Source organism: Chrysemys picta, chromosome 2 (assembly GCF_011386835.1).
Source record: "Chrysemys picta bellii isolate R12L10 chromosome 2, ASM1138683v2, whole genome shotgun sequence".
Lineage (NCBI taxonomy): Eukaryota > Metazoa > Chordata > Testudines > Emydidae > Chrysemys > Chrysemys picta.
In genome coordinates, this window is record NC_088792.1 from 251,262,247 (window position 1) to 251,288,150 (window position 25,904).

The 25,904-nt window shown below is 46.2% G+C and overlaps 1 protein-coding gene across 7 annotated transcripts in view; it reads right to left on the minus strand.

Moving 5' to 3' along the window:
* Positions 1–25,904, minus strand: part of STK3 (serine/threonine kinase 3) — a 298,853-nt gene that overhangs the window by 139,631 nt on the left and 133,318 nt on the right. For all 7 annotated transcript variants that reach the window (XM_065582173.1, XM_065582171.1, XM_065582172.1 and 4 more), the window contains 2 exons: positions 17,735–17,872; positions 2,342–2,467 (listed from right to left, as the gene is read on the minus strand). In XM_065582173.1, coding sequence (XP_065438245.1) covers positions 2,342–2,467; positions 17,735–17,872 — 264 coding nt within the window. The remainder of the gene's footprint in view (positions 1–2,341; positions 2,468–17,734; positions 17,873–25,904) is intronic.

Here is a 25,904-nt window from a genome sequence, read left to right on the forward strand (position 1 = left end):
TACCTTTCCCTGCTCCTCCTGCTGAAGGCTCTAACAACTAGGCAAGCCTGTTGCCACAGACTAACCACTAGACAGAAGACCTGCCTGTCAGCATAGCCCCATTTAGATTTGCTTTTTGTAATTAAAATTCAGAATCCACAACCACTAACTAACTAGCACAAGACATTTTGTAGAAAATGCTGGCTATTCTCTATTTTGCAAGGGCCAGTGGCGGCTTGTTCTCTGTCCCCAGGCGAGGCAGTGACAAGGCATAAAATATCTCCTTACTCCCCTCCACTCACTACCTATATTTGAGGGAGCGTAGCCTCCACGCAGCTGTTACTCTCTCACCCATGAAGGTGGGCAGGGAGTGAGTGGAGCTTTGTTTTCACTCCTACCTCAACAACCCAGATAGCAGAGCTGAGCTGCCACACTGGGGAAATAACTGCACCAAATATAGGGCTGGCACAGATTACTTAGTCCCTGACTGATAGTCTGTTTCCCAATCTACTGCTGAGATGGTGCAACTACCTGCTACTCCTTGTTCTGGTTTCAGAGTAACAGCCGTGTTAGTCTGTATCCGCAAAAAGAAGAACAGGAGTACTTGTGGCACCTTAGAGACTAACAAATTAGTCTGGGCTAGCTTGATTATCACTTCAAAAGTTTTTTTTTTTTTTCTTTTTTTTTTTCTCTTAATTAATTGGCCTCTCAGAGTTGGTAAGACAACTCCCACCTGTTTATGCTCTCTGTATGTGTGTATATATATATATCTCCTCAATATATGTTCCATTCTATATGCATCCGAAGAAGTGGGCTGTAGTCCACGAAAGCTTATGCTCTAATAAATTTGTTAGTCTCTAAGGTGCCACAAGTACTCCTGTTCTTCTTTTTCCTTGTTCTGGGTTTGTGACAAAGACCCAACTTAGACCAAAATATTTGAGTTTGAGAGCTCAGGAGGTGGTAAGTAGGAAGAAAAACATGCCAACAAAGGTGTTTTTTAAAGGTCTGCGACAAATTCATCTTTTTAAGGATCATTTAATGAACTGAAATTCTACTCCAGCATATAGTTATTTGTGGACCACTTGTAAGAATCTGAATTAAAATCAGTTCAGCGGCCTGCCAATAAAGTCTCCTTTCCTATAAATTAAGTAGCAAACAACAAAACTGCATATGAAGTCACAAAATTCCATATCAGGGTGTGTTTCTTGACATAGGAAGGCTAATTCCATTCTTCCCAGCTTGTTTTATAACTGACTAGACAAATACTATCCAAAATTAACCAATTTTAAAAACACTTACTCTCAGTCAGTGTTAAGACATTGTTACAACACATACGTATCCTGTAAACATAGAACATATCTTATGCCAGATCCAAAGCAAACTTTCTACATTATTTGACTGGAATGTATCATTATATGCACATCATCATCCTAAAATCCAGAGTACCTAACAGAGCTTCTTTAGTTCAAGTTGTGAAATGCTATACATTACCAAAATGTATGCTTTTCAATTTGTTCAGAACTGTGAGGTTCATATTAGTATTCAAGCCACCAACTTTTTTACTCAGCCTTGCTCCTGTATGACCTTGGTTCTTCCAATGACATGTGGCAATGCGTTTGTTTGAAACACACAGAATTAATGTCTTTTTCTATTGTATATGGTTATCTCCTTGTCTACATTTCACAGGCCTGCACTAAAATAAATAATTTAGAGAGGGTAATAAAATGAAGGAAGAATGATTTACTCTTAGTACCACAAAACAAACAACATAAATCCTATTTACCTCCTAATCTGCTTCCCTAACAGACCTGCAAGAAAAATCATGGGCATAATGTGAAAATAGCAACATCAACCAACACAATTAACAAATCACTAATTCTCTATTTTAGATAACTGTTTTCTATAACTGACTTCAGGGAAAGCTGTGGGATACTCCTAACTTTTGAAAATCAGAATACTTATTCGGGTGCCTAAATATGGATTTATAAGCCTAATTTGAATATCTCGACTCATTTTTGAAAACCTTAGCCTGGACATTTTCATTTACTGTAGTGTACCATAGTTAAAGTAGAAATGGCATCTTTATTCTAAAAAGAGCTCATATCACTACAACTAGGTAAAGCTGGATTGGGAACAGGCTGATGCTGCAGTAGTCACAGGAGTATTACTCAACATGAATAAAGGTGAAAGCTCAAATCTTGCATGCTGAAGAACAGTTAAGAGGATTCAAAACATATATACATACACTACACACACACATATATCTATCTATATATATATATATATATATGTATGTGTGTCTGTTGAAAAAATTACAAAAAAATACTTAATACACAAAATACTTAAAAAAAAAAAAACACACCGAGTTTTCTTCCTCCTCTTCCAGCTCCCTTTGTTGTTCCTCATGCCTCTTTGCCTTGATCTCCATAGCTTCTGTGATCAGATCTCTTAAAATTGAGACTGGTTTGGCATTCTTAATAAAAGTATGCTAGAAAACAAAACCATGAAATTATATAACAGAAATCCAACAAATACTTTTCAGCTACAACTTAATTACAAGTAACAGATGTTAAAAATAACATGTTATTCAACATCAAAGACTTTAGCGATAAATAGTCTTTCACATCAGACAGAAATTAAAATCTAGGTTCAGGAAATATATGATCCCTCTTAGCTGCTTTGCAACTAAATAAAATTTAGCTTTTTTATTTATTTGGGTTTTTTATACAGCAAGCCATGGGAAAATGTAACTATATAATACAACTGCTTTATAGTTGAGGGTGTAATTGTTGAAAGGAAATGTGGATTAGGTAGTAAATAAATAGAGTGGTGATTGTCTGACATAGAAAAATAAACTTTTTCAGATATTCAGTTACAACATTTAATTAATCTTAACAAGCTGACAACACAAATTAGTGGCCATAAGCAGAGCAGCCATTGCTGTTGCTTGCTTCAACAAACCTGTATTTTAATATGTCATGAATTATTTAATCATCTGCAATGCTGAAATGTAAAACAAGCAAAAAATCCCAACTACCTTTTAGCAGGCAGATTATTTTTTAATTCAAAATCATTTAAAATATCATTTACCCCTCTTCATCTGCATGTTGCTGTCTATTAAGCACCTGTTGTCAGAATATTCCGATTTCTCCATTAGTATTTACATGGAATTTCTCAGAGCAAGAAAACAGACCTGTAGTTCTGAGACTGGCAGAGTAAGTTATTACACCAAATGAAAAACGACAATTAAAAAAACAGCAATGAGCATTTCAGTAGTTGGCTTCTTTTTCTTGGTCTCATCTTAAATATTGAAGCCTTTACCTTACTATTCCTTTCTATGTCCTATCATTCAAAAGATGAGCTTTACTGACGCAATCTAACATCTCTTTGTTATATTCATAATCGTAGCAAAGTAGCTGTTCAATATGTAACTACGAGCACTCCAGAGACAACACCTGGGTCTATCCTTGAAATTTAGGGCATGTCTACACTACAGTCTTGCTCCCACCAATGTAAGTGCCCTACTACACCAAAAGAATAACAACTCCACCTCCACGAGAGGCATAGGGCTTATGTCAGTGTAGTTAGGGCAACGCAATGTCCCTGTAGACACTGCCTTACTTACATCAGCTGTTGGCTGTCATTCTTGTCAATTTCACAGCTCTGTGCTGAAGCTCCCTGATGTGAACCCCACATCCAGCTCACAGCTTGGGCTGTCACCCTGGGGCAGGTGGGGGGCTCCAGCTAAAGCCCGGCTGTCCCCCAGGCTCCTGGCTCCCTACTCCCAGCCAGGGTGCTGCCCTGCCTCCCCACTCGGAGCTGGGCTGCCATCCAGGCTCCTGGCTCTCCGCGCCAAGCTGGGCTATCCCCTGGCTCCCCACTGGGATCCCTGCTGCCTCCCAGCTCCCCACTTGGATCTGGAAGCCCGGGCAGCAGCCTGGCTCGGAGTTGGGAGCCAGGAACCCGAGCATCAGTCTGGCTTGCAGCAGGGAGGCAGAAGCCCAGGCGGCAGCCTGGCTCATAGCGTAGGGTTACCATATCTAATAAATAAAAAAAGAGGACCCTCCACGGGCCCTGGCCCCGCCCATTTCCCCACCTCTAGCCCCGCCCCAACCCCGCCCCTTCCCCACCCTAACTCCGCCCCCTCCTCCCTTCCACTCCCAGCCAGGGGGAAAGGGCTGCCCCAGTGCTACCGGCTTCAGGGTTTGCTGGGCAGCCCCCAGACCCTGCGCCCCCAGCCGGCGCTTCCCCAGCGCAGCTGGAGCCCGGGAGGGGAAGCACCCAGCCGGGGGCGCAGGGTCTGGAGGCTGCCCAGCAAACCGTGAAGCCGGTAGCGCTCGGGCTTTGGGCAGCCCCTATGCTTCCGGACCCTGCGCCCCCAGCCGGGCACTTCCCCTCCCGGGCTCCGGCGGCGCAGGGTCCGGAGGCATGGGGGCTGCCCAAAGCCGGTAGCGCTCGGGCAGCCCGGCTCTTAAACAGAGCCGAAGAGGAGCAGAGCCTCCCGGCGCGGTGGCTCTGTGTAACTGTGTGTCAGTTACACAGAGCCGAAGAGGAGCAAAGCTGCTGCGGCTGGAGGCTTTGCTCCTCTTGGGCTCTGTGTAACTGACACGGTGTCAGTTACACAGAGCCACCGCGCCGGGAGGCTCTGCTCCTCTTCGGCTCTGTTTAAGAGCCAGGCTGCCCGAGCGCTACCGGCTTCTGGCAGCCCCCGTGCCTCCGGACCCTGCGCCGCCGGAGCCCGGGCGGGGAAGTGCCCGGCTGGGGGCGCAGGGTCTGGAGGCAGGGGGGCTGCCCGAAGCTGGTAGCTCTCGGGCAGCCCGGCTCTTAAACAGAGCCGAAGAGGAGCAGAGCCTCCCGGCGCGGCGGCTCTGCTCCTCCCCGACTCTTCGGCTCTGTTTAAGAGCCAGGCTGCCCGAGCGCTACCGGCTTCGGCCAGCCCCCTTGCCTCCGGACCCCAGCCGCCGGCCGGGCACTTCCCCTCCCGGGCTCCGGTGTCGCAGGGTCTGGAGGCACGGGGCTGCCCGAAGCCGGTAGCGCTCGGGCAGCCTGGCTCTTAAACAGAGCCAAAGAGTCGGGGAGGAGCAGAGCTGCCATTTTCCCGGACATGTTCGGCTTTTTGGCAATTCCCCCCGGACGGGGGTTCGAGTGCCGAAAAGCCGGACATGTCCGGGAAAAAGAGGACGTATGGTAACCCTATCATAGCGGAGAGCTGGGAGCACAGGCAGCAACAAGGCTCCCAGCAGGAAGCCTGGGCAGCTGCCTGGATCAGAGCAGGGAGCCCGGGCAGCAGCCCAGCTAGGAGTGGGGAGCCCAGGCAGCAGCCCGACTGAGGGGGGAGGGGCTAAGAGCACAGGCCCTCAGTTCCAGGTGGAGGCTCCTGGCTCCCAGCTTTGAGCTGGGCTGCAGTCTGGGCTTCAAGCTCCCCACTCCCAGGTTGTGGACTTGAAAAACAGCAGTAAATATAGCCCAGGCTGTACGTCGACTTAAATCTACTTAAGTTTGTAGGGTACACATGCCCTTAGACTATTACTTTTTTCAACTATGGCCTGTTTCTTGTCTCACTCACACCAGCTTTACAATGGTGACACTCCACAGAAATACATGGTGTTAATCAATTTACAAGAATGTAAACGAGAGGGGAATAAGGCTTGATGTTTGTGACATGGCATAAAACAGTGGATTGATCAGCTGTATTCGTACGTAACTTAGGTATTCAGTGAAAATTAGTATTTCCAGAGTTCATTCTGAACTTATCAAATGCCATGGCTAATATCACAATGCCTATAAAATTGTTTTTTCCTTATACGGAATGCTGATTCATCAGACTGATTAAAATCTAAAGCTCTCTTTATATACTGTCCTGCCACAACTTACCTTACAGCTTGAAACAGTGATCATAGAAGGAATATGGAAGTACTTCATATCCTTATTTCTGAATTAGGTCATTCTTTGGCACTACATACTAATACTGTAAATGTAAGAATTTTAATCTCTTTGTAGTGGAGTCAGAAAAATAAAAAATTGATATAAAACACAGAGATTTGGTTTATCTCCATGGCAAGTGTGACAGACCCAGACCAGTGGGGTACAGGAGTCTGGTAGAGGGCAAATATACTGGTCACTGGATGAGTAGTTTTCTGTTCCCTGAATGACCAGAGCAGGGGCTGCACTAGAGTAATCAGGAACCTGCTAGAACCAGTTAAGGCAGGCAGGCTAATTAGGACACCTGGAGCCAATTAAGAAGAAGCTGCTAGAATCAATTAAGGCAGGCTAATCAGGGCACCTGGGTTTTAAAAAGGAGCTCACTTCCACTTTCCTCAGATCCCACTGAGGAATACACTAGGAAACTGCACCATCTACTCAGGACACTCCCTACACTAACACAGGAACAAATCAACATACCCTTAGAGCCCCGACCAGGGTTATTCTATCTACTACCCAAGATCCACAAACCTGGAAATCCTGGACGCCCCATCATCTCGGGCATTGGCACTCTCACTGAAGGACTGTCTGGATATGTGGACTCCCTACTCAGACCCTACGCCACCAGCACTCCCAGCTATCTCCGTGACACCACTGATTTCCTGAGAAAACTACAATGCATTGGTGACCTCCCAGAAAACACCATCCTAGCCACCATGGATGTGGAGGCTCTCTACACAAACATCCCACACACAGATGGAATACAAGCTCTCAGGAACAGTATCCCTGATGATGACACAGCACAGCTTGTTGCTGAGCTCTGTGACTTTATCCTCACACGCAATTATTTCAAATTTGGTGACAATATATACCTCCAGACCAGGGGCACCGCCATGGGCACCCGCATGGCCCCACAATATGCCAACATTTTTATGGCTGACCTGGAACAACGCTTCCTCAGCTCTCATCCGCTCACGCCCCTTCTCTACCTACGCTACATTGATGACATCTTCATCATCTGGACCCATGGGAAGGAGACCCTGGAAGAATTCCACCATGATTTCAACAGCTTCCACCCCACCATCAACCTCAGCCTGGACCAATCCACACGGGAGGTCCACTTCCTAGACACCACAGTACAAATAAGCGATGGCCAGATCACCACCCTATACCGAAAACCCACCGACCGCTATGCCTACCTTCATGCCTCCAGCTTCCACCCCGGACACACCACACGATCCATCGTCTACAGCCAAGCACTGAGGTACAACCGCATCTGCTCCAACCCCTCAGACGGAGACCAACACCTACAAGATCTTCACCAAGCATTTTCAAAACTATGATACCCACACAAGGAAATAGAGAAACAAATCAACAGAGCCAGACGTGTACCCAGAAGTCTCCTGCTACAAGACAGGCCCAAAAAAGAAATCAACAGAACTCCACTGGCCATCACCTACAGTCCTCAGCTTAAACCTCTCCAACGCATCATCAGTGATCTACAACCCATCCTGGACAACGATCCCACACTTTCACAGTCCTTGAGAGGCAGGCCAGTCCTTGCTCACAAACAACCCACCAACCTTAAGCATATTCTCACCAGCAAACACGCACCGCACCATAACAACTCTAACTCAGGAATCAACCCATGCAACAAACCTCGATGCCAACTCTACCCACATATCTACACCAGCAACACCATCACAGGACCTAACCAGATCAGCTACAATATCACCGGCTCATTCACCTGCACATCCACCAATGTTATATATGCCATCGTGTGCCAGCAATGCCCCTCTGCTATGTACATTGGCCAAACTGGACAGTCACTATGCAAGAGGATAAATGGACACAAGTCAGATATCAGGAATGGCAATATACAAAAACCTGTAGGAGAACACTTCAACCTCCCTGGCCACACAATAGCAGATGTAAAGGTAGCCATCTTACAGCAAAAAAACTTCAGGACCAGACTCCAAAGAGAAACTGCTGAGCTCCAGTTCATTTGCAAATTTGACACCATCAGATCAGGATTAAACAAAGACTGTGAATGGCTATCCAGCTACAGAAGCAGTTTCTCCTCCCTTGGTGTTCACACCTCAACTGCAAGCAGAGCACCTCACCCTGCCTATCTCCATACTGATTTATACCTGCCTCTGGAAATTTCCATTACTTGCATCTGAAGAAGTGAGGTTCTTACCCACGAAAGCTTATGCTCCCAATACTTCTGTTAGTCTTAAAGGTGCCACAGGACCCTCTGTTGCTTTTTACAGATTCAGACTAATATGGCTACCCCTTTGATACTTGAGCTCACTTCAGTGTGTGGTGGGAGTGTGAGGAGCTGGGAGCAAGAGGCACAAGGAGCTGAGAGTGAGAGGGTGTGCTGCTGGAAGACTGAGGAGCACAAGCGTTAATCAGACACCAGGAGGAAGGTCCTGTGGTGAGAATAAGGAAGGTGTTTGGAGGAGGCCATGGGGAAGTAGCCCAGGGAGTTGTAGCTGTCATGCAGCTGTTACAGGAGGCACTATAGACAGCTGCAGTCCACAGGGCCCTGGGCTGGAACCCGGAGTACAGGACGGGCCCGGGTTCCCCCCAAACCTCCCAATTGACCTGGACTGTGGGTTCTCCCAGAGGGGAAGGTCTCTGGGCTGTTCCCCAACCCACATGGTGAATCTCTGAGGCAAGAAAATCCGCCAATAAGCTCAGGACCCACCAAGATAGAGGAGGAACTTTGTCACACTGGTGTCAAGAGTGGGATCTTGGGGTGCACAGCGAGGCAGAAGAAAGAGGGTGATTTAAACAAAAAACAAAAACAAAACAAAAAAAAGAGAGGGTTTATTTTTTTTCACCACAATGGATGACATAGTGCGGGCACTGATACAAGCTACGGCGGCCCAGCAGGAGGCTACCCGTGTCCAGGCAGCCGCTCAACAGGAGGCAGTGCGGCTGCAGCAAGAGACTAATTGCCTGCTGATGGACCAGGCTCCTCAAGATCGAGCTATGTTGCGGGAACCGGTAAACCAGGTAAAGTCCATTACAGAGATGAATCACTGCCATGATGGGACGAGGCTCATACGGGCCAGCCATTGGCTGCAGAAAATGACACGGGAGGATGATGTAGAGGCATACCTTTTGGCCTTTGAGAGGACAGCTCTACGGGAGGCCTGGCCTCGAGATCAGTGGTCTGGCATCCTTGCCCCATTCCTGTGGCAGGAGGCCCAGAAGGCCTACCATGATCTTCCTGAAGAGGCTGCGGCAGACTACCCCCAGCTGAAAGCAGAGATCCTGGCCAGATCTGGGGTAACGACAACAGTGCGGGCCCAGCAGTATCACAGTTGGAGGTACCAGGAAGACAAAACCCCACGGTCCCAATTGTATGACCTCATCCATCTCACACAAAAGTGGTTGCAAACAGAGTCCCGGAGTCCGGAAGAGATACTAGCGGTTCTGGTCATCGACCGATACATGAGGGGACTACCACCAGACCTTCGTGCCTGGTTAAGCCAGAACAAACCCTCCACCTATGATGAGGTTGTCGCCCTGGTAGAGAGGCGAAGGACAGCGAGGGAGCTGACCCAACCAGTTAAGGAAGAGGCACCCCGGGTTAAACTAGCAGCACCAAGCCCTAAAGTTCGGGTGACTGGGCCACCAGGAGGGCCCAGGTGGAAAAAGAGAGAGGCTGAAGGCCCATTAGAGGCCACAAAGAGTCGGAGCACTGAGGGAGAAGAGGATCGTGATGTTAGACTGCCCAAACCAAGAGACCGGGGAACACCTAGGGCTCCATACAGATGTTATGCCTGCAGGGAGTGGGACACATAGCTGCACAGTGTCCCAATGCTGAGGAGCCTATGCAGTGGAACCTGGGGAACTGGGCAGATCCATGCTCCCTAGTCCACCTTGTGGGGGTCTCACTAACCCCACATATGTATACCAGGCCAGTGAAACTAAATGGGATAGGGACCACGGCACTGGTTGATTCGGGGAGTGCTATCACGCTTATCTCAGGGAAGCTCGTGAAGCGTAGTCAGCAGTTGAAGGCTAAACGTTCGGGGATAACATGTGTCCCTGGGACAGTTAGTTACTACCCTACCATCCCAGTAAAAATCGAGATCCAAGGGGACACGACTGAGGTAGCAGCAGGTGTAGTCCCTAAACTCCCATACCCAGTGCTCATAGGGAGGGACTTCCCAGGATGTGGAAACTTACTCCCAGTAGGGGGATTGGAGAAAGATGGGGACCCTAAAATTGATGAGGCATCCACAGCAGACTGTCAACCCCCAATCTTCTCTGAAATATCCCCAGATTTGTTCTCCACTCCCAGACAGGGTAGAAAGACAAAAAGGGAAAGAAGGGCAGCTAAGGCCTTGGGAACCCGAATACTGACGGGACCAGGCAGAAGACCCAAGGTATGACAACATTAGGAAGGAGGTGACTGAAATAGATGGGGTCCCCGTGGAAGGGAAAACCCAGGGACCAGGACCATACTTCATAGTGAAGAAGGATCTCTTATACCGGGTTGCACCAGTACAGGGGCAGAAGGTACAGCAGATCTTAGTACCTCAAAAACACCAGAACGCTGTATTAAGTCTTGCTCATAGTCATCTTTTTGGGAGGCATTTGGGGGTAGAGAAGACCCTGGTAGTTTTGGACGGGACCAGGCAGAAGACCCAAGGTATGACAACATTAGGAAGGAGGTGACTGAAATAGATGGGGTCCCCGTGGAAGGGAAAACCCAGGGACCAGGACCATACTTCATAGTGAAGAAGGATCTCTTATACCGGGTTGCACCAGTACAGGGGCAGAAGGTACAGCAGATCTTAGTACCTCAAAAACACCAGAACGCTGTATTAAGTCTTGCTCATAGTCATCTTTTTGGGAGGCATTTGGGGGTAGAGAAGACCCTGGTAGTTTTGGACGGGACCAGGCAGAAGACCCAAGGTATGACAACATTAGGAAGGAGGTGACTGAAATAGATGGGGTCCCCGTGGAAGGGAAAACCCAGGGACCAGGACCATACTTCATAGTGAAGAAGGATCTCTTATACCGGGTTGCACCAGTACAGGGGCAGAAGGTACAGCAGATCTTAGTACCTCAAAAACACCAGAACGCTGTATTAAGTCTTGCTCATAGTCATCTTTTTGGGAGGCATTTGGGGGTAGAGAAGACCCTGGTAGTTTTGGACGGGACCAGGCAGAAGACCCAAGGTATGACAACATTAGGAAGGAGGTGACTGAAATAGATGGGGTCCCCGTGGAAGGGAAAACCCAGGGACCAGGACCATACTTCATAGTGAAGAAGGATCTCTTATACCGGGTTGCACCAGTACAGGGGCAGAAGGTACAGCAGATCTTAGTACCTCAAAAACACCAGAACGCTGTATTAAGTCTTGCTCATAGTCATCTTTTTGGGAGGCATTTGGGGGTAGAGAAGACCCTGGTATGAGTCCTACGACAGTTCTTCGGGCCCGGAGTACATGAAGAAGTGCGGAAGTACTGTGCCTCCTGCCCGGAGTGTCAGCTGCACAGTCTCTGTCCCCACTTGAGGGCACCTTTAGTACCCCTTCCCATCATAGAGGTCCCCTTCGAGCGAATAGCCATGGACCTAGTGGGACCCCTGGAGAAGACGGCTCGGGGCCACCAATATATACTTGTTGTTTTGGACTATGCTACTCGCTACCCAGAAGCCTCTAAAACTATAGCCAAAGAGCTGGTAGGGATCTTTGCCCGAATGGGGCTACCGAAGGAGATATTAACTGACCAAGGAACCCCATTTATGTCGAAGCTAATGAAGGACCTCTGTACACTGCTCCATATACATACCCTGAGAACTTCGGTCTACCATCCGCAGGCTGATGGGTTGGTAGAAAGGTTTAACCGAACCCTCAAGGCTATGATAAGGAAGGTGATAAGTCGGGATGGGAAGGATTGGGACACCCTACTACCCTACCTTATGTTCGCTATCCTGGAGGTACCACAGGCCTCAACTGGGTTTTCTCCCTTCGAGTTATTATACGGGTGTCACCCCCGTTGCATACTAGATATCGCCAAAGAGATCTGGGAAGAGGAACCCAATGAGGGGGAAAATATAATAGAGCATGTAATGCAGATGTGAGACCGGATAGCCCGGGTTACCCCTATTGTACAGGAATATTTGGAGAAGGCACAGGAGGCCCAGCGAACCCATTACAATCGCCAGGCAAAAGTGCAACAGTTCTAACCAGGGGATCGGGTTATGGTGTTAGTACCCACGGCAGAAAGCAAGCTTCTGGCCCAATGGCAGGGGCCCTATGAGGTGGTTGACCCCGTGGGGGAAGTAACCTACAAGGTGCGGCAGCCAGGACGCAGAAAACAAGAACAGATTTATCACGTTAACCTTCTGAAACCCTGGCATGCACAAGAGGCATGCACAACGGTCCAAAAAGACCTAACCCAGGAAAACAAGCCTTCCAAACAGGTGAGAGTGTTTCCTGATTTAACACCAGACCAGAAGAATGAGGTGTCTGAGATGATCTTCCGGAACCAAGATGTGTTCTCGACAAAACCGGGTCAAACAACCGAGACATATCACCACATCGTCACGAACCCTGGGGCCAGAGTAACAATGAGGCCCTATCGGGTGCCAGCGGCAAAAAGGGAGGAAATAAAAGCAGAAGTAAAAACAATGCTGGAGTTGGGGATCATCGAAGAATCCCATAGTGAGTGGTCCAACTCAATCGTGCTGGTGCCCAAACCTGATGGCACCACAAGATTTTGCAACGACTTCTGGCGACTAAACGAAGTATCCCAGTTCGACGCGTATCCCATACCTCGCGTAGATGAGCTAGTGGGCTGTCTGGGTAAAGCAGGTACTTGACTACCCTAGACTTGACAAAGGGGTACTGGCAGATTCCCCTTGCGGAAGACACAAAGGAAAAGACTGCGTTCTCTACATCAGAGGGTCTTTTTCAATATACTGTCCTCCCCTTTTAACTACATGGGGCCTCAGCTACCTTCCTGCGCCTCATGGACCAGCTATTACACCCGCACAACAGTTATGCTGCTGCCTACTTGGACGATGTGGTCATTCATACCCCAGACTGGGAAACCCACCTGGAGAAGGTGGAGGCAGTCCTCGATACCTTCAGGCAAGCTGGCCTTACAGCAAACCTTGCCAAGTACGCTGTAGGGTTTACAGAGGCCAAATATCTTGGCTACGTTGTGGGAAAAGGTCTGGTAAAGCCCCAAGTGAACAAGTTAGAGGCCATCCAAAATTGGCCCCGACCAAGTCGCAAGAAACAAGTCCGGGCGTTCCTAGGTGTGGTGGGGTATTACCGACGATTTATCCCCCACTTTGCCACAAGGGCAAGCCCCCTGACAGACCTAGTGAAAGCCCATGGACCTGATCTGGTGAGATGGTCTGACGCAGCAGAGGAAGCATTCACAGACCTACGGACTGCCCTCTGCAATACCCCCGTACTGATAGCCCCTGATTTCACCAAGGAGTTTATTCTGAAGACGAATGCATCGGAAGTAGAGTTGGGGGCCGTTCTATCACAGATGGTCGGGGAGGAGGAACACCCAATTCTATACCTCAGTCGGAAACTCCTTCCAAGGAAACAAAAATATGCAGTGGTGGAGAGAGAATGCCTCGCTGCAAAATGGGCCATGGAAACATTGCGCTACTACCAGCTCGGGCGCAGATTTGTCCTCGTGACCGACCATGCCCCTCTTCAATGGATGCAGCGGAACAAGGAGAAGAACACAAGGGTGACCAGATGGTTCTTATCCCTCCAACCTTTCCAATTCCGTGTGCAACACACAGCAGGGAGCCATCATGGCAACGCCGATGGCTTGTCACGTGTGCACTATCTGGCGTCCCAAGCTGCCCAACCCCTTGGCGTTGAGCAGGGGGGAGGGATATGTGACAGACCCAAACCAGTGGGGTACAGGAGTCTGGTAGAGGGCAAATATACTGGTCACTGGATGAGTAGTTTTCTGTTCCCTGAGTGACCAGAGCAGGGGCTGCACTAGAGTAATCAGGAACCTGCTAGAACCAGTTAAGGCAGGCAGGCTAATTAGGACACCTGGAGCCAATTAAGAAGAAGCTGCTAGAATCAATGAAGGCAGGCTAATCAGGGCACTTGGGTTTTAAAAAGGAGCTCACTTCAGTTTGTGCTGCGAGTGTGAGGAGCTGGGAGCAAGAGGCACAAGGAGCTGAGAGTGAGGGGGTGTGCTGCTGGAGGACTGAGGAGCACAAGCGTTATCAGACACCAAGAGGAAGGTCCTGTGGTGAGAATAAGGAAGGTGTTTGGAGGAGGCCATGGGGAAGTAGCCCAGGGAGTTGTAACTGTCATGTAGCTGTTACAGGAGGCACTATAGACAGCTGCAGTCCACAGGGCCCTGGACTGGAACCCGAAGTAGAGGGCGGGCCCGGGTTCCCCCCAAACCTCCCAATTGACCTGGACTGTGGGTTCTCCCAGAGGGGAAGGTCTCTGGGCTGTTCCCCAACCCTCATGGTGAATCTCTGAGGCAAGAAAATCCACCAATAAGCGCAGGACTCACCAAGATAGAGGAGGAACTTTGTCACACAAGATAATAGTCTCCTAGTGGTGAATTTATGGTTCTGAATAATTAAAGGAAAAATGAGTTTCCAAGAGAATAATTTTTGAGGCTAAGGTGGCGCTGGTAAATAATGAACCCATGTAACTTGTTGTGGCATCAGGAGTTAGCATTTTCTTGCCCATCAACCTATCTGAGAATCCGAGGAAGAATTTTGTTTTCACCCAGTTTGATTGTTTATTGGTGCCATTGTTAAAATTTAAAATGTAACCACTAGCCTGTCCAAAATGCTTATGGATGAAGACTCAAAGAAATGAGAGGATCAGAAGGCCAAGGTAGTAATATAGTCTATCCCCCTATTAAAGTAGGATTATTACCTACAGGAAATTTGAAATTCAATTTGAATTTTTGAAATTGAAAAAACTAACAAAAAAAAGTAAAGGAAAATGTCAACAAAATTCTCATGATGTTTTTTTCTCTATTTTTTGACCAGATATATTGCTGTCAGCCAGTCAGTTCTACTTATGCGAGCTGTTCCTTGGAACATCTGCCTCTAAAGTTAGGGTTTTTTAGGCAGCTATGGAAGGGGAAAGCATGGGACTCCTGCTGTCATGGAAGGAGATGGTCACTTAGGGAACTAGGCAGCGCTACTGGCCTCTGCATAGTCAACTTTGGTGTTTGGCCTGGAATAGATGTGTGGTTTCTTTGAACATGCACTGATATAATGGGTCAAAATTCTTTTAAACTTTTAAAGAAAGTTTAAGAGAAAACTGGGGTTGTATATTTTACTCTTTTACTAGTTTCCCCCATAAACGAAACAATCTAGCCTAGTATTTTCAGGTCTCCCCACTCTTCTACACTTCTGAATTTTAGTACAGCCTCTCACAATAGCATACCGAATAGATTTCCTAATTCCACAACACTTGCTTTCTTGAAATCTAAAGCCCTTGTATTGTTCAGTTCTATTATTCTCGTTTCTTGCTATGCAGATTTCAGGCAGCCATGGTGTGACCCAGGGACCTCTTGATGCCAACTGGCAGAGGGGATAGGGAATGCATAGAGTTTTACAGGGGTCCTCTGGGTCAGATATATGTATAATAGTTCACCAAAGAGTGATACATAAGGTCTCTACTGAGAGCCATTAGCTCACTGGTAGTCATAATCATTGTGAAATGTATGTACGGATAATATTTAAGGAGTCATATCTATATTGAAAATTATGTTTTGAGGTCTTGGATTTAAAGCAGGTCCCCAGGAGGTAATTTGCCTCACACAGGTTCCTTTTAGGCAGGAAATTTATCTCCCTTTCTGATCATTTGTATGTTGTCTGCCTCAAAAGGAGACCTATTTGCATACAGACCCAGTGCCAGTCAAAAGGTTGCAAAATCCACACGAGAGAAAATCTACAGAAAGAAACAAAACAGCAGGAGTGTCCTGTTTATGAATAATGACAAAGGCTTTGTCTACATTGGAACCTGAACAACAAAACTTTTGTTGTTCCAGGGTGTGAAAAAACCACACCCCAGAACGACAAAAGTTTTGCCAACAAAAAGCACCGGTGTGAACAGCGCTTTGTCAGCAGGAGAGCTCTCAGTTCGACTCCACTCATCACTCAGATTACTTTGCCCACACTAGCAAGGCTGAGACACAGGGAGTTTAGGCATAGTGTGATACTGTACCACATTTCCAGTTCATGTCACATACTACACAGTTTATATATGTCTTTCCTAGCTACTAACAGCTATACTTGCATGTAAAGACCAATCACTTGGCAGATTGCATAAGGCAAGTTTATTAGTTCCGCTTATTTTAGTTTAGTTTCTTACTCCCTTTTTTACTAAAAATATATTCACAAATAGTTAGTTGTTTCAGCAATTACTTGTTCATGCTTGTTCAGAAGTTACTTGTTCAGGCTTGTCTTGTCTTAACTTGGGCCTGCTCATGTCAGCTAAGTTATCCCTACAAAACCCAACCAACTTGTTTGTAAAACCCCACAAAGATTTTGGGCCTGCATCACTCTACAAGACATGAGATTATCTAGTTAATTAAGTCTGGCTTTAGAATGCACATTATGATTTTATTTCATATGTAACCATTTGCTATTATTTGAATCTCTGTATTTTGTTAGATAAACTTCAAAAAAGAAGGAGCATGTGGCCAGAACAAGATTTTCTAATGACCCAAGGGTTCCTAGAAATCTTCACAAAAGTTCTGGCTTGAGGCCAGAAAACCAAAGCGAATGCATTGCCTTCGCAACTTAAATACTGACCTGTAGTAGGGTTACCATTCGTCCGGATTCCCCCAGACATGTCCGGCTTTTTGAGCTAAAAATAGCGTCGGGGGGGAATTTGTAAATGTCCGGATTTCCCCTCCCCATGCAGAGCATGCGTGGCTAACAGGGCAGCCGGCCGGATGGTGCCACTTACATGGGGCTCAGACAGCCAGAGAGAGCCCCTCCTCCGCTTCCCCTGCAGCAGAGATCACTCCCTCCCTCGCTCCCTCCCTGCATTCGCAGATCGCCTCCGGCAGTCTGGAGCTCCTCCCCAGCTCCCGCTCCCCTGCTGCCCAGCGTGCCGGGACAAGCGGCAGGGTAAGGAGGCCAGGGGGTCGGAGAAGGGGCAGGGAGGTTCTGCAGGGGGCAGTCAAGAGACGGGGGGGTCGGGAGTTCGGGGGGGCTTTCTGGGGTGGGTGTGGATAAGGTTTTGGGCAGTCAGGGTACAGGTAGGGGGTAGGATCCTGGGGGGGCAGTTAGGGTGGGGGGGGTCTTAGGAGGGGGCAGTTAGGGGACAAGGAACAGGGAGGCTTAGGTAGGGGGTGGGGTTCTGGAGGGCAGTTAGGAGCAGGGGTCCCAGGAGAGGGCAATCAGGGGACAAGGAGTGGGGCGGGGGGAGGGAGTTCTGGGGGCGGGGCTGTCAGGGGGCAGGGGTGGGGAGAGGGATCGGAGCAGTCAGGGGACAGGGAGCAGAGGGGTTTAGATGGGTCGGGAGTTGGGGGGGCTGTCAGGGGGTGGGGAGTGGTTGGATGGGGCGTGGGAGTCCCAGGGGTCTGTCTGGGGGTGGGGGTGTGGATAAGGGTTGGGGCAGTTAGGGTACAGGTAGAGTCCTAGGGGGCCAGTTAGGATGGGGGGAGGGTCTCAGGAGGGGGCAGGCAGGGGACAAGGAGCAGGGGGAGGGTTGAGGGTTCTGAGGGGGGCGGGAAGTGGGAGCCAGTCGAAGGGGCAGGAGTGGGACTAGGGCAGGACGGGGGCAGGGCTCCTCCCGTCCTCTTTTTTGCTTGCTGAAATATGGTAACCCTACCTGTAGGAGTTGTGTTGCAGTAGCTCTCTGCTCAGGATTCTTCACTAAACATTTTTTCACAAAATCAGTAAACTCATCAGACCAGAGCTCTGGTTTCCGGAATGTTGGCGGTGGATTCGTGGGAATCATAAAAATAGCCTAGTTAAAAAAAATAAAACAAAAATAGAAAGGTGAAAAAAATCAGCAAAAATCATAACACTGTAGCCAAATAAACACATGGCTTTCTCCACTTTTTTTTTTTTTTTTAAATCAGACTGAGAATCTGGAAGACAAATTTTAACTGGTCTAGAATTTCCAATATGATTGAGATTCAGGAAGCAAATCCATCTGCTACCAATGCAGCTATTTCCCATTAGATTTCCTCTATTTAAATTGTACCTCATTGAGCACATCATTCTTTATTTTATCTATTACTGTTATCAGTCTCGAGAGAAGATTTCGCCCTTTCAGAACCTCTTAGCAGAAGTTAGGGCACTTCCTGGTTCTGAAGATATATCTAAAAATATTGCTATTGAGAACCAGATCCACTTCCCATCTCTTAAGTTAATTTCAATTTTGTACAAGCAAAATTGCTGAAGAAAGTCAGATCAATCCTATTTACTTTTGCATTCTAAAATATTCAGGTGTAATTAAACACCTTGATTCTGCCGATGTGATTTAAAACTAATTCTAAAAATGGATAAAATGCCACTTAAGGCACACTGCAACAATAAAATATAAACAAAATCATGTCACTAGCTTACTGGTATGAAAAGGTCTTATAGAAATTGTGAAAATGGCAACATTTTATCCTATTTGTTGAAAACCACATACAGAGAAATTCTCCAGGTAGTACTCCCGGGGGAATTCTGCACCACTGCACATACGCAGAATGCACGTCCCCTGGGGATTTTTTGCTTCCCTGCAGAAAAATGACTTCTGTCAGGGAAGGGAAGCAAAGGAAAGGAGCAAGAACAGTCGTGGGCCCCTCCCCAGCAGCGCCAGCGCATCGTTTCAGGTGTTTGGAGTGGGAATGGGGATGGCCTGGCCAGTGGCTCCTAGCCTGCACTGGGCTCAGCTGCTAGTCTGGGCTCGGGGAGGACCGGACTTCCTCTTCCCTTGCAAGGAGCGGCCGGGGCTGCGGCCTGGGCTGGGGCCAGGGCATCCAGACCCCCAACCCTGCACCCAGGCCATCCCTTACTTAGCCCTCACACTCAAACCCCACCCCAATGAGTCCCACACTCCTGCACATAGACCACCCCAATGAGCCCCCCAAACCCAGATTCTTACCCCACTAATCCTCAACCAATTGCACCCAGACCCCCACCTCACCAAGCCCCACTCTCCCCTGCTTAGCCCCCCACACCCAGATGCCCCAACAAGCGCGATATTGCCCACACACAAACCCTCCCTGCTGAGCCCCAACCACCTTCACCTGGACCCCCCTACAGAGTCCCATTCCCCCTGCACCCAGAACCCACCCCCAAGGCCATGTGCATCCATATGCCCCCACACACCAGGACCTTCCAGTAAGCCACCCACACTCAGATTATCCCACACAGAACCTTTTTACCCCACACCAAGCCATTCCACACTTGGATCTTGCAGGGCTGAGCCTGCCTGCCCCACACCTGGATCAGGGGCCAGGGCTGGGTGTGTGTGCGAGACTGTCCCTCTTGCTCATTATTTTGGTGCAGCTGGTGTAGTGGGGCAATGCCCTGGCCCTTGCAATGCCAGGGTCAGGTGCAGCCTCACCGAAAAGTCTGTGTCCCCAAGGGGAGGGGAGAAGGAATGCAGGATGATAGCCCATCTTCATGCAGCCAATGGCCTGTGCTCCCCTCTGCCATGCTGGAACCTCCACATTTATTTATTGACAAATAAAATACGCAGAATTTTGCAGAATTTTAAAATATTGTGCATAGAATTTTTATTTTTTTGGTGTAGAATTCCCTCAGGAGTACAGATTGGGGGGAAAAATCACACTATATGTCCCTTCTTTGTTCTGTTTAAGTTCAAGAGATTTTGCCACTGATTTTCATGACCCTAGATTTTACCCTAACTGAGGAGCTACCTGCATAAGAGGAGGAAAAGAAAGATTAATAGACACCTTTCTGAGGTATTAGTCTGAACTATCACCCTAATAAGATGGGTGGGGGGAGTTTTTAATCAATGAAGTGCCATATATTATATTAACTATGTATTTCATAAATTACTGTACAGAATTACAAATAGTTGAAAAGATAGCAGCACACGGTGTATTAAAAGACCTAAGGTTTAAAAAAAAAAAGTCATTATTCACTACTCCAACCAGGTTCAGTTAGGATCACCACTTTTCCCCATATAAAAAGATGGGGGTCACAAAAACATAGTACTCATTCATTGTAACCATCCTACACAGATAAATGGAACTTTTGAAGACGGGGAAGAAAAAAACAAAATGAAATGACCACAAAGTGATGTAAATAAAAAAAAAGAGACAATTTATTCTTACCATCTACATTGCATATATACCAACATTTGAAATACTGCCGGGAGGGGAGAGGAGAGAGACATGAATTTGAGATTTTCAGCATAATCCCTGAATATATTTTTGATAGCCTACGAAAGCCCAGTATCTTGTTCAAACACCTCAATCTAAAATTAAACTCATATTCTCAAGAAAAGCTGAACATATGTTGAATTTGTACAACTTAAATATTCACTGTAATTTTCAGAGAATAAATAAAAATAAATAAATAAACCAAGTAACTGATTTCAATTCAAATACTTGTATTTTATAGATCAGTTCATTATTCACCTAATAGGAAATGTACAGTAATAAATCTGGCCATTTGGTTTAACAAAAGTAATACTCCTGCTGCCATAATTCAAGTTATTTTTCTTTATTTTCTTGGAGAGGGGTACCCTACTCCAATATAAGGTATCCCCAGCACTGGGGGCTTGAGCTCAGATGCATGAAAGTAGTACTATGCACTACTGATAGGCCTCCACGCTGGCATTAAACTACTAGTTTGCAGTACCAGACTAATTGTTTATCAGTATAAATGAAGTACTGCTGCTATAAAGCAAAGGATGACAAACTCAGCTGCTTCTGTCCTTGAAGGTAATTATCTCTTTTGAACTTTGAGCTGCTGAGTTGTAGTCTTATCTTAAGATAATCTTAAACTTAACATGTAATTTCTGCAGTAGCTATAAGAAACACAAGGATAAAACGGTCTACTTGTAACTATTGTTTATATAGTATCATCATAAAATGAGCTAAAAATATACATCTCCTATTTGATCATAAGCACTGAACTGTGACACACAGAACAAACAAGTCTAAATATATGAGCCATCATATTTAGGGGCAAGGTTATTTTAATTAACTGTATAGCAGCTACAAATCATATCAAAGAATTTACTTCTTTATAGTCAACAAATGACTGACCATTTATTCTTAAATGGTTAACAATACAAGCTACCAAAGTAACTTGTGTGTGTATATATATATATATATATATATATATATATATATATATATATATATATATATATATATATATATATATAAATATAAATAAACTTAAACTTAAACTTAGGCTCCTAGATCCATATTTAGGTACTTAAATAAAAATGGGTAATCAGCACTACTGAAAATCAGGCCACTTATTTTGGTGCTTAAAGTTGGATTTAGAAACCTAAACAGTAGGCTCCTGTTTTTTAAAATCTTGACCTATTATTTCTCCTGAAATATTAGTCTGCAAAACAATTTTAGATGCCCTTTTGTAATACAAAAACACTGTATAAAGACTATGTGAAATACTGTATATGCAGAACAAAAGTACATATTCAATTAAAATACAAGATCATGGTTTATACTTCGGGGGGGAACGTGAAATTAAACTTTAAATTGAACCCCATCTCAATAGAGGAAATACTAAAAAATAGTAATTATTTTTCCAAAGAAAAGAACAAGATGCTTAGGCAGACAAATTATATACATACATATATGTCAGTCTATATAATTTTATCTGATCTCAAAAACCATTTTGATGGAAGAATGTTAATATTCAGAAAGATTAGCTTCCCAGTTTATTTGTGTCTACACAACATGTTGCTTAACTACACATTTTACCATAAATCAAATGAAAAATAAATCTTCTCTAAATTCTAGTGTTCGTTCAAAACGTTGGTCACTTCCTTTTCTCAGGGCTTATACAGCTCCGTTCTTTTTTCTCTTCTCTAACTGCTCCTTCAGTCTCCTTCAATCCTGTTGGTGTACTGCGTGGCTCCACCTGAAGTCTTCTTCTCATCTTCATACTTGTACTCATGCCATAGATCATCTTGTTCACCCCCTGCCCTCCCATGGCTTTAACTATCACTTTCATACACATACATACAACTGAATCTATTACACATACATACCCTTGGGCAAGTCACCCTTATCTAACGGGTATATCTATCTTAGCCACTTATATGGCCCCCATTACTGTACAATCGGAGAATAATCCTCTTCACAACATCCCTGAGGTAGGAAAGCACTATTATGTCAATTTTACATGTGAATCACTGAGATACAGAAAGAGTGAAGGAACATCTACACTACAGAGACTATACTCGCATAGCTACAGCAACATAGCTATGCCAGCATAACCCCATAGTATAGATGCAATGGAAGAGGTTATCCCATTGGTGTAGGAATACCACCTCCCTGAATGACGATTGCTTCAATAGAAGCATTTTCTGTCGACATAGCTGCAGCTACACCATGGGGTTAGGGTTAGGTTGGCATAATTACATCAATCAAGGTGTAGATTTTTCACCTCTCTGACCAATGTAGCTTATTGACCTAACTTTTAAGTGCAGACCAGGCCAAAGTGACTTGTGCTAGGGCAGACATGAAGTCCGTGACAGACCAAGAAAGTGAATCCCAAGCCTGCTGAGTCTCAGGCTAGTGCCTTAACCGCTGGACTATTTTTCCTTTCTTCACAGCCTCCTGAATGATTTGCTATTATCTCTAGCTCAACATATCTAAACAGAGTTTATTTTCCTGCTAACACCTCTCATCTAAATCCCTTCTCATAGACTCATAGACTTTAAGGTCAGAAGGGACCATTATGATCATCTAGTCTGACCTCCCGCATGATGCAGACCACAAAGCCATCCCAACCCTTTCCCTTGACTCTGCTGTTGAAGTCCCCAAATCCTGTGGTTTGGAGACTTAAAGTAGCAGAGAATCCTCCAGCTAGCGACCCCCGCCCCATGCTGCAGAGGAAGGCGAAAAACCTCCAGGGCCTCTGCCAATCTACCCTTGAGGAAAATTCCTTCCCAACCCCAAATATGGCGATCAGTAGAACCCCGAGCATGTAGGCAAGATTCTCCAGCCAGACCCTCATTGGCCATTGATACTATTTACCAGCGATGGCACACTGTTCATTTTACTAAAATCACGTTATCCCATTAAACCATTCCCTCCATAAACTTATCTAGCTTAATCTTAAAACCAGACAGGTCCTTCGCCCCCACCGTTTCCCTCGGAAGGCTGTTCCAATATTTCACCCCTCTGACGGTCAGAAACCTTCGTCTAATTTCAAGCCTTCTCTGTTATTAATTTCACAATCCTTCATATTAACATAGACTAGCAATCTTGGAGTTACCTTTGACTCCTTTTCTTCATCCCTCACATCCAGGTTTCTCACTTACAGTCTTTAAAAGACCTTCTCTCAATCCCAACTGCCAAATCATTAATCCAACATGCTAATTACCTCATACCTTGGCTACTGTAACCATCTACTCCAGGGTTTCTCAAACTTCATTGCACTGTGACCCCCTTCTGACAACAAAAATTACTACAAAACTTCGGGAAGGGGGACCAAAGCCTGAGCCTCACTGCCCCAGGATGGGGCGCCAAAGCCAAAGTCCGAGCCCTGCCACCCTAAGTGGGGCTGTGGGAGGGGGGCAAAGCTGAAGCCTGAGCTCCACCACCCTGGAGTGGGGGCCGAAGCTGAAGCTTGAGGGCTTCAACCACGGGTGGGGGGCTGTAACCTGAGCCCAGCTGCCCACAACTGAAGCCGAAGTCTGAGCCCCGCCACACAGGGCTGAAGCCCTCAGGCTTTGGCTTCAGCCCTGGGCAGTGGGGCTCAGACTTTGGCTTCAGGCCCGGGCCCCAGCAAGTCTAATGCCACCCTGGTGACCCATTAAAAGAGGGTCACGATCCACTTTGGGGTCCCAACCCATAGTTTGAGAACAGTTGTCTGCTCCCCAGCCTCCCATTTTCCCATCTCTCCCTTCTGCAATCCAGCCAAAACATGGCTGACAACCTCTCCCAACCTTATCTCACCTTTCTACTGCCTATTACTGCCTTCACATCTTTTCCATATAAAGTTTAAGCTTCCCCCGTTCACCTTCAAAGTACTCTGTGATTTGGCTTCCTCTGTTTCCTTTCAAGAAAATTGGAGAAACAGAACTAGACGCAACTCTCAAAAGATAGGATAGAGGATATCTTTAAACACCTTGGCAGATCTCATCCTACATTTAAAAAAAAAAAAAAAAAGTATTATTTTAACTTGAAGAAATTTTCGCCAGTTTGTGTCTGGCTACCCAGTGGGTGCACAGAAAGCACATTTACATTGTGCACTCATCTCCTCCTATATCCCCACTCCCTTTGCTTACCCAATGTATCACTCTTAGCCACTTTCTTTGGCTGTGCCTCCACTTAGACTTTTTTCCTAAAATTTCCCCACCATTATTACCACTAGTCCAGTTCCACTGGCAGTAGCAATGGTGGCAGTGCTAACATAGACAGTGCTCCAGGCAGGTCAAGATAACAGTAGTTAACATGCTAGCAGCTGCTAGCACCTTATGTACACTAGTCCTCTCATCACTGCTCCCAGTGCTTGGGCTAGTAGCAGCCCAGTGGTAGCAACTGAGAGAAATGTTAAGGGGGAGGGGGGGGAAGAATCTTAATTAGACAAGGCCTTTTTCCCACCTCATTCCTATTTTCACACCCTGTATACCTGAGAGAGATTCCCAAGTGACTTGCCCAGGTTTCAAAGGAAATACAGGGCAGAGGTAGAAATAAAACTCAGGTCACTTGACTCCTACTCTTGAGTTTTAATCATGAAAGCATCCTTCCAGGTATTCTATTTTACAGGCTACGAGATTTCAGAGTACAAACCTTTGAGTTTAAGTTAGTCTTACTTCTCTTCAACTTAATCTGTGTTTGCCTTTGTCTTGTCTATAAAAGAGATTCCGTCCTGTCCTGAACTGACCTTTCCAGTTTTATGCCTCCAGTTCAGATCTACAAATAATAGATATTTAGGAATATCTTTTCATACAGTGCTTTGGGGCAAATTCTGGCCCCCAGCTGTGGAATGAGGATTTGTGGAGCCTCTCCCCAAACAACATTTTATAATGCGGGAGGGTGCAGGACAAGTCCAGAGGATACACCACTATGCAGAACCTTTGACAATCCGTCTCAAAATGGGGAATACATTGGATCACCTAATACTGAGTTGCTACTACAGCCATTGGACTGAACTAGCCTTTGCTGTGACTGAGTGGGATCTCCTCTGCCCCCCTACACAACTGCCCAGGTCCCAGAACGTCTAGTCAGCCCTGTGCTCAGCTGAGGATTTAGTCCTAATAGAGAGGATGGATATGCATCTGATTTTTCCTTGATTATATTTAGTATGCCAGCAATATAAATGAAGTCCAGACTGAAAACATTTTTTAGCGAAGGTTCTTTTACGGATGATTTTATTGGTGTGATAATGTAATTAGTAAAATTAGGATATGCCACAAGAAAAATGAGAAACCTCATACATCACGTGGAATTTCTTCTTCTGAAAATTTTTGTGGCTTATTCTTCCTATCATTCATGATGATACACCTGTAAATTTCACACAACCTAAGAATACATCACATACCCAGCAGCAGTTTAGCAAAGGAACTGCACCTTTCTGTTTTGTTTTCTGCTCTGAGAGTAGGTTAGGTTATTGTTTGGGCTTGAATGCTGGGTGACTGCCATAGAGCCTTTTGGGGTGCGTCTACACTGCACTAAAAATAGCAGCATGGATGTTGCTGCTCAGGCTCTCAAGCATACCTGACCCTCTGAGTCTAAGCCAGGGGTGGGCAAACAGGCTGCGTCCAGCCAGTGAGACCTTTTAATCTGGCCCTCGAGCTCCTGTCAAGGAATGGGGTCACGGGC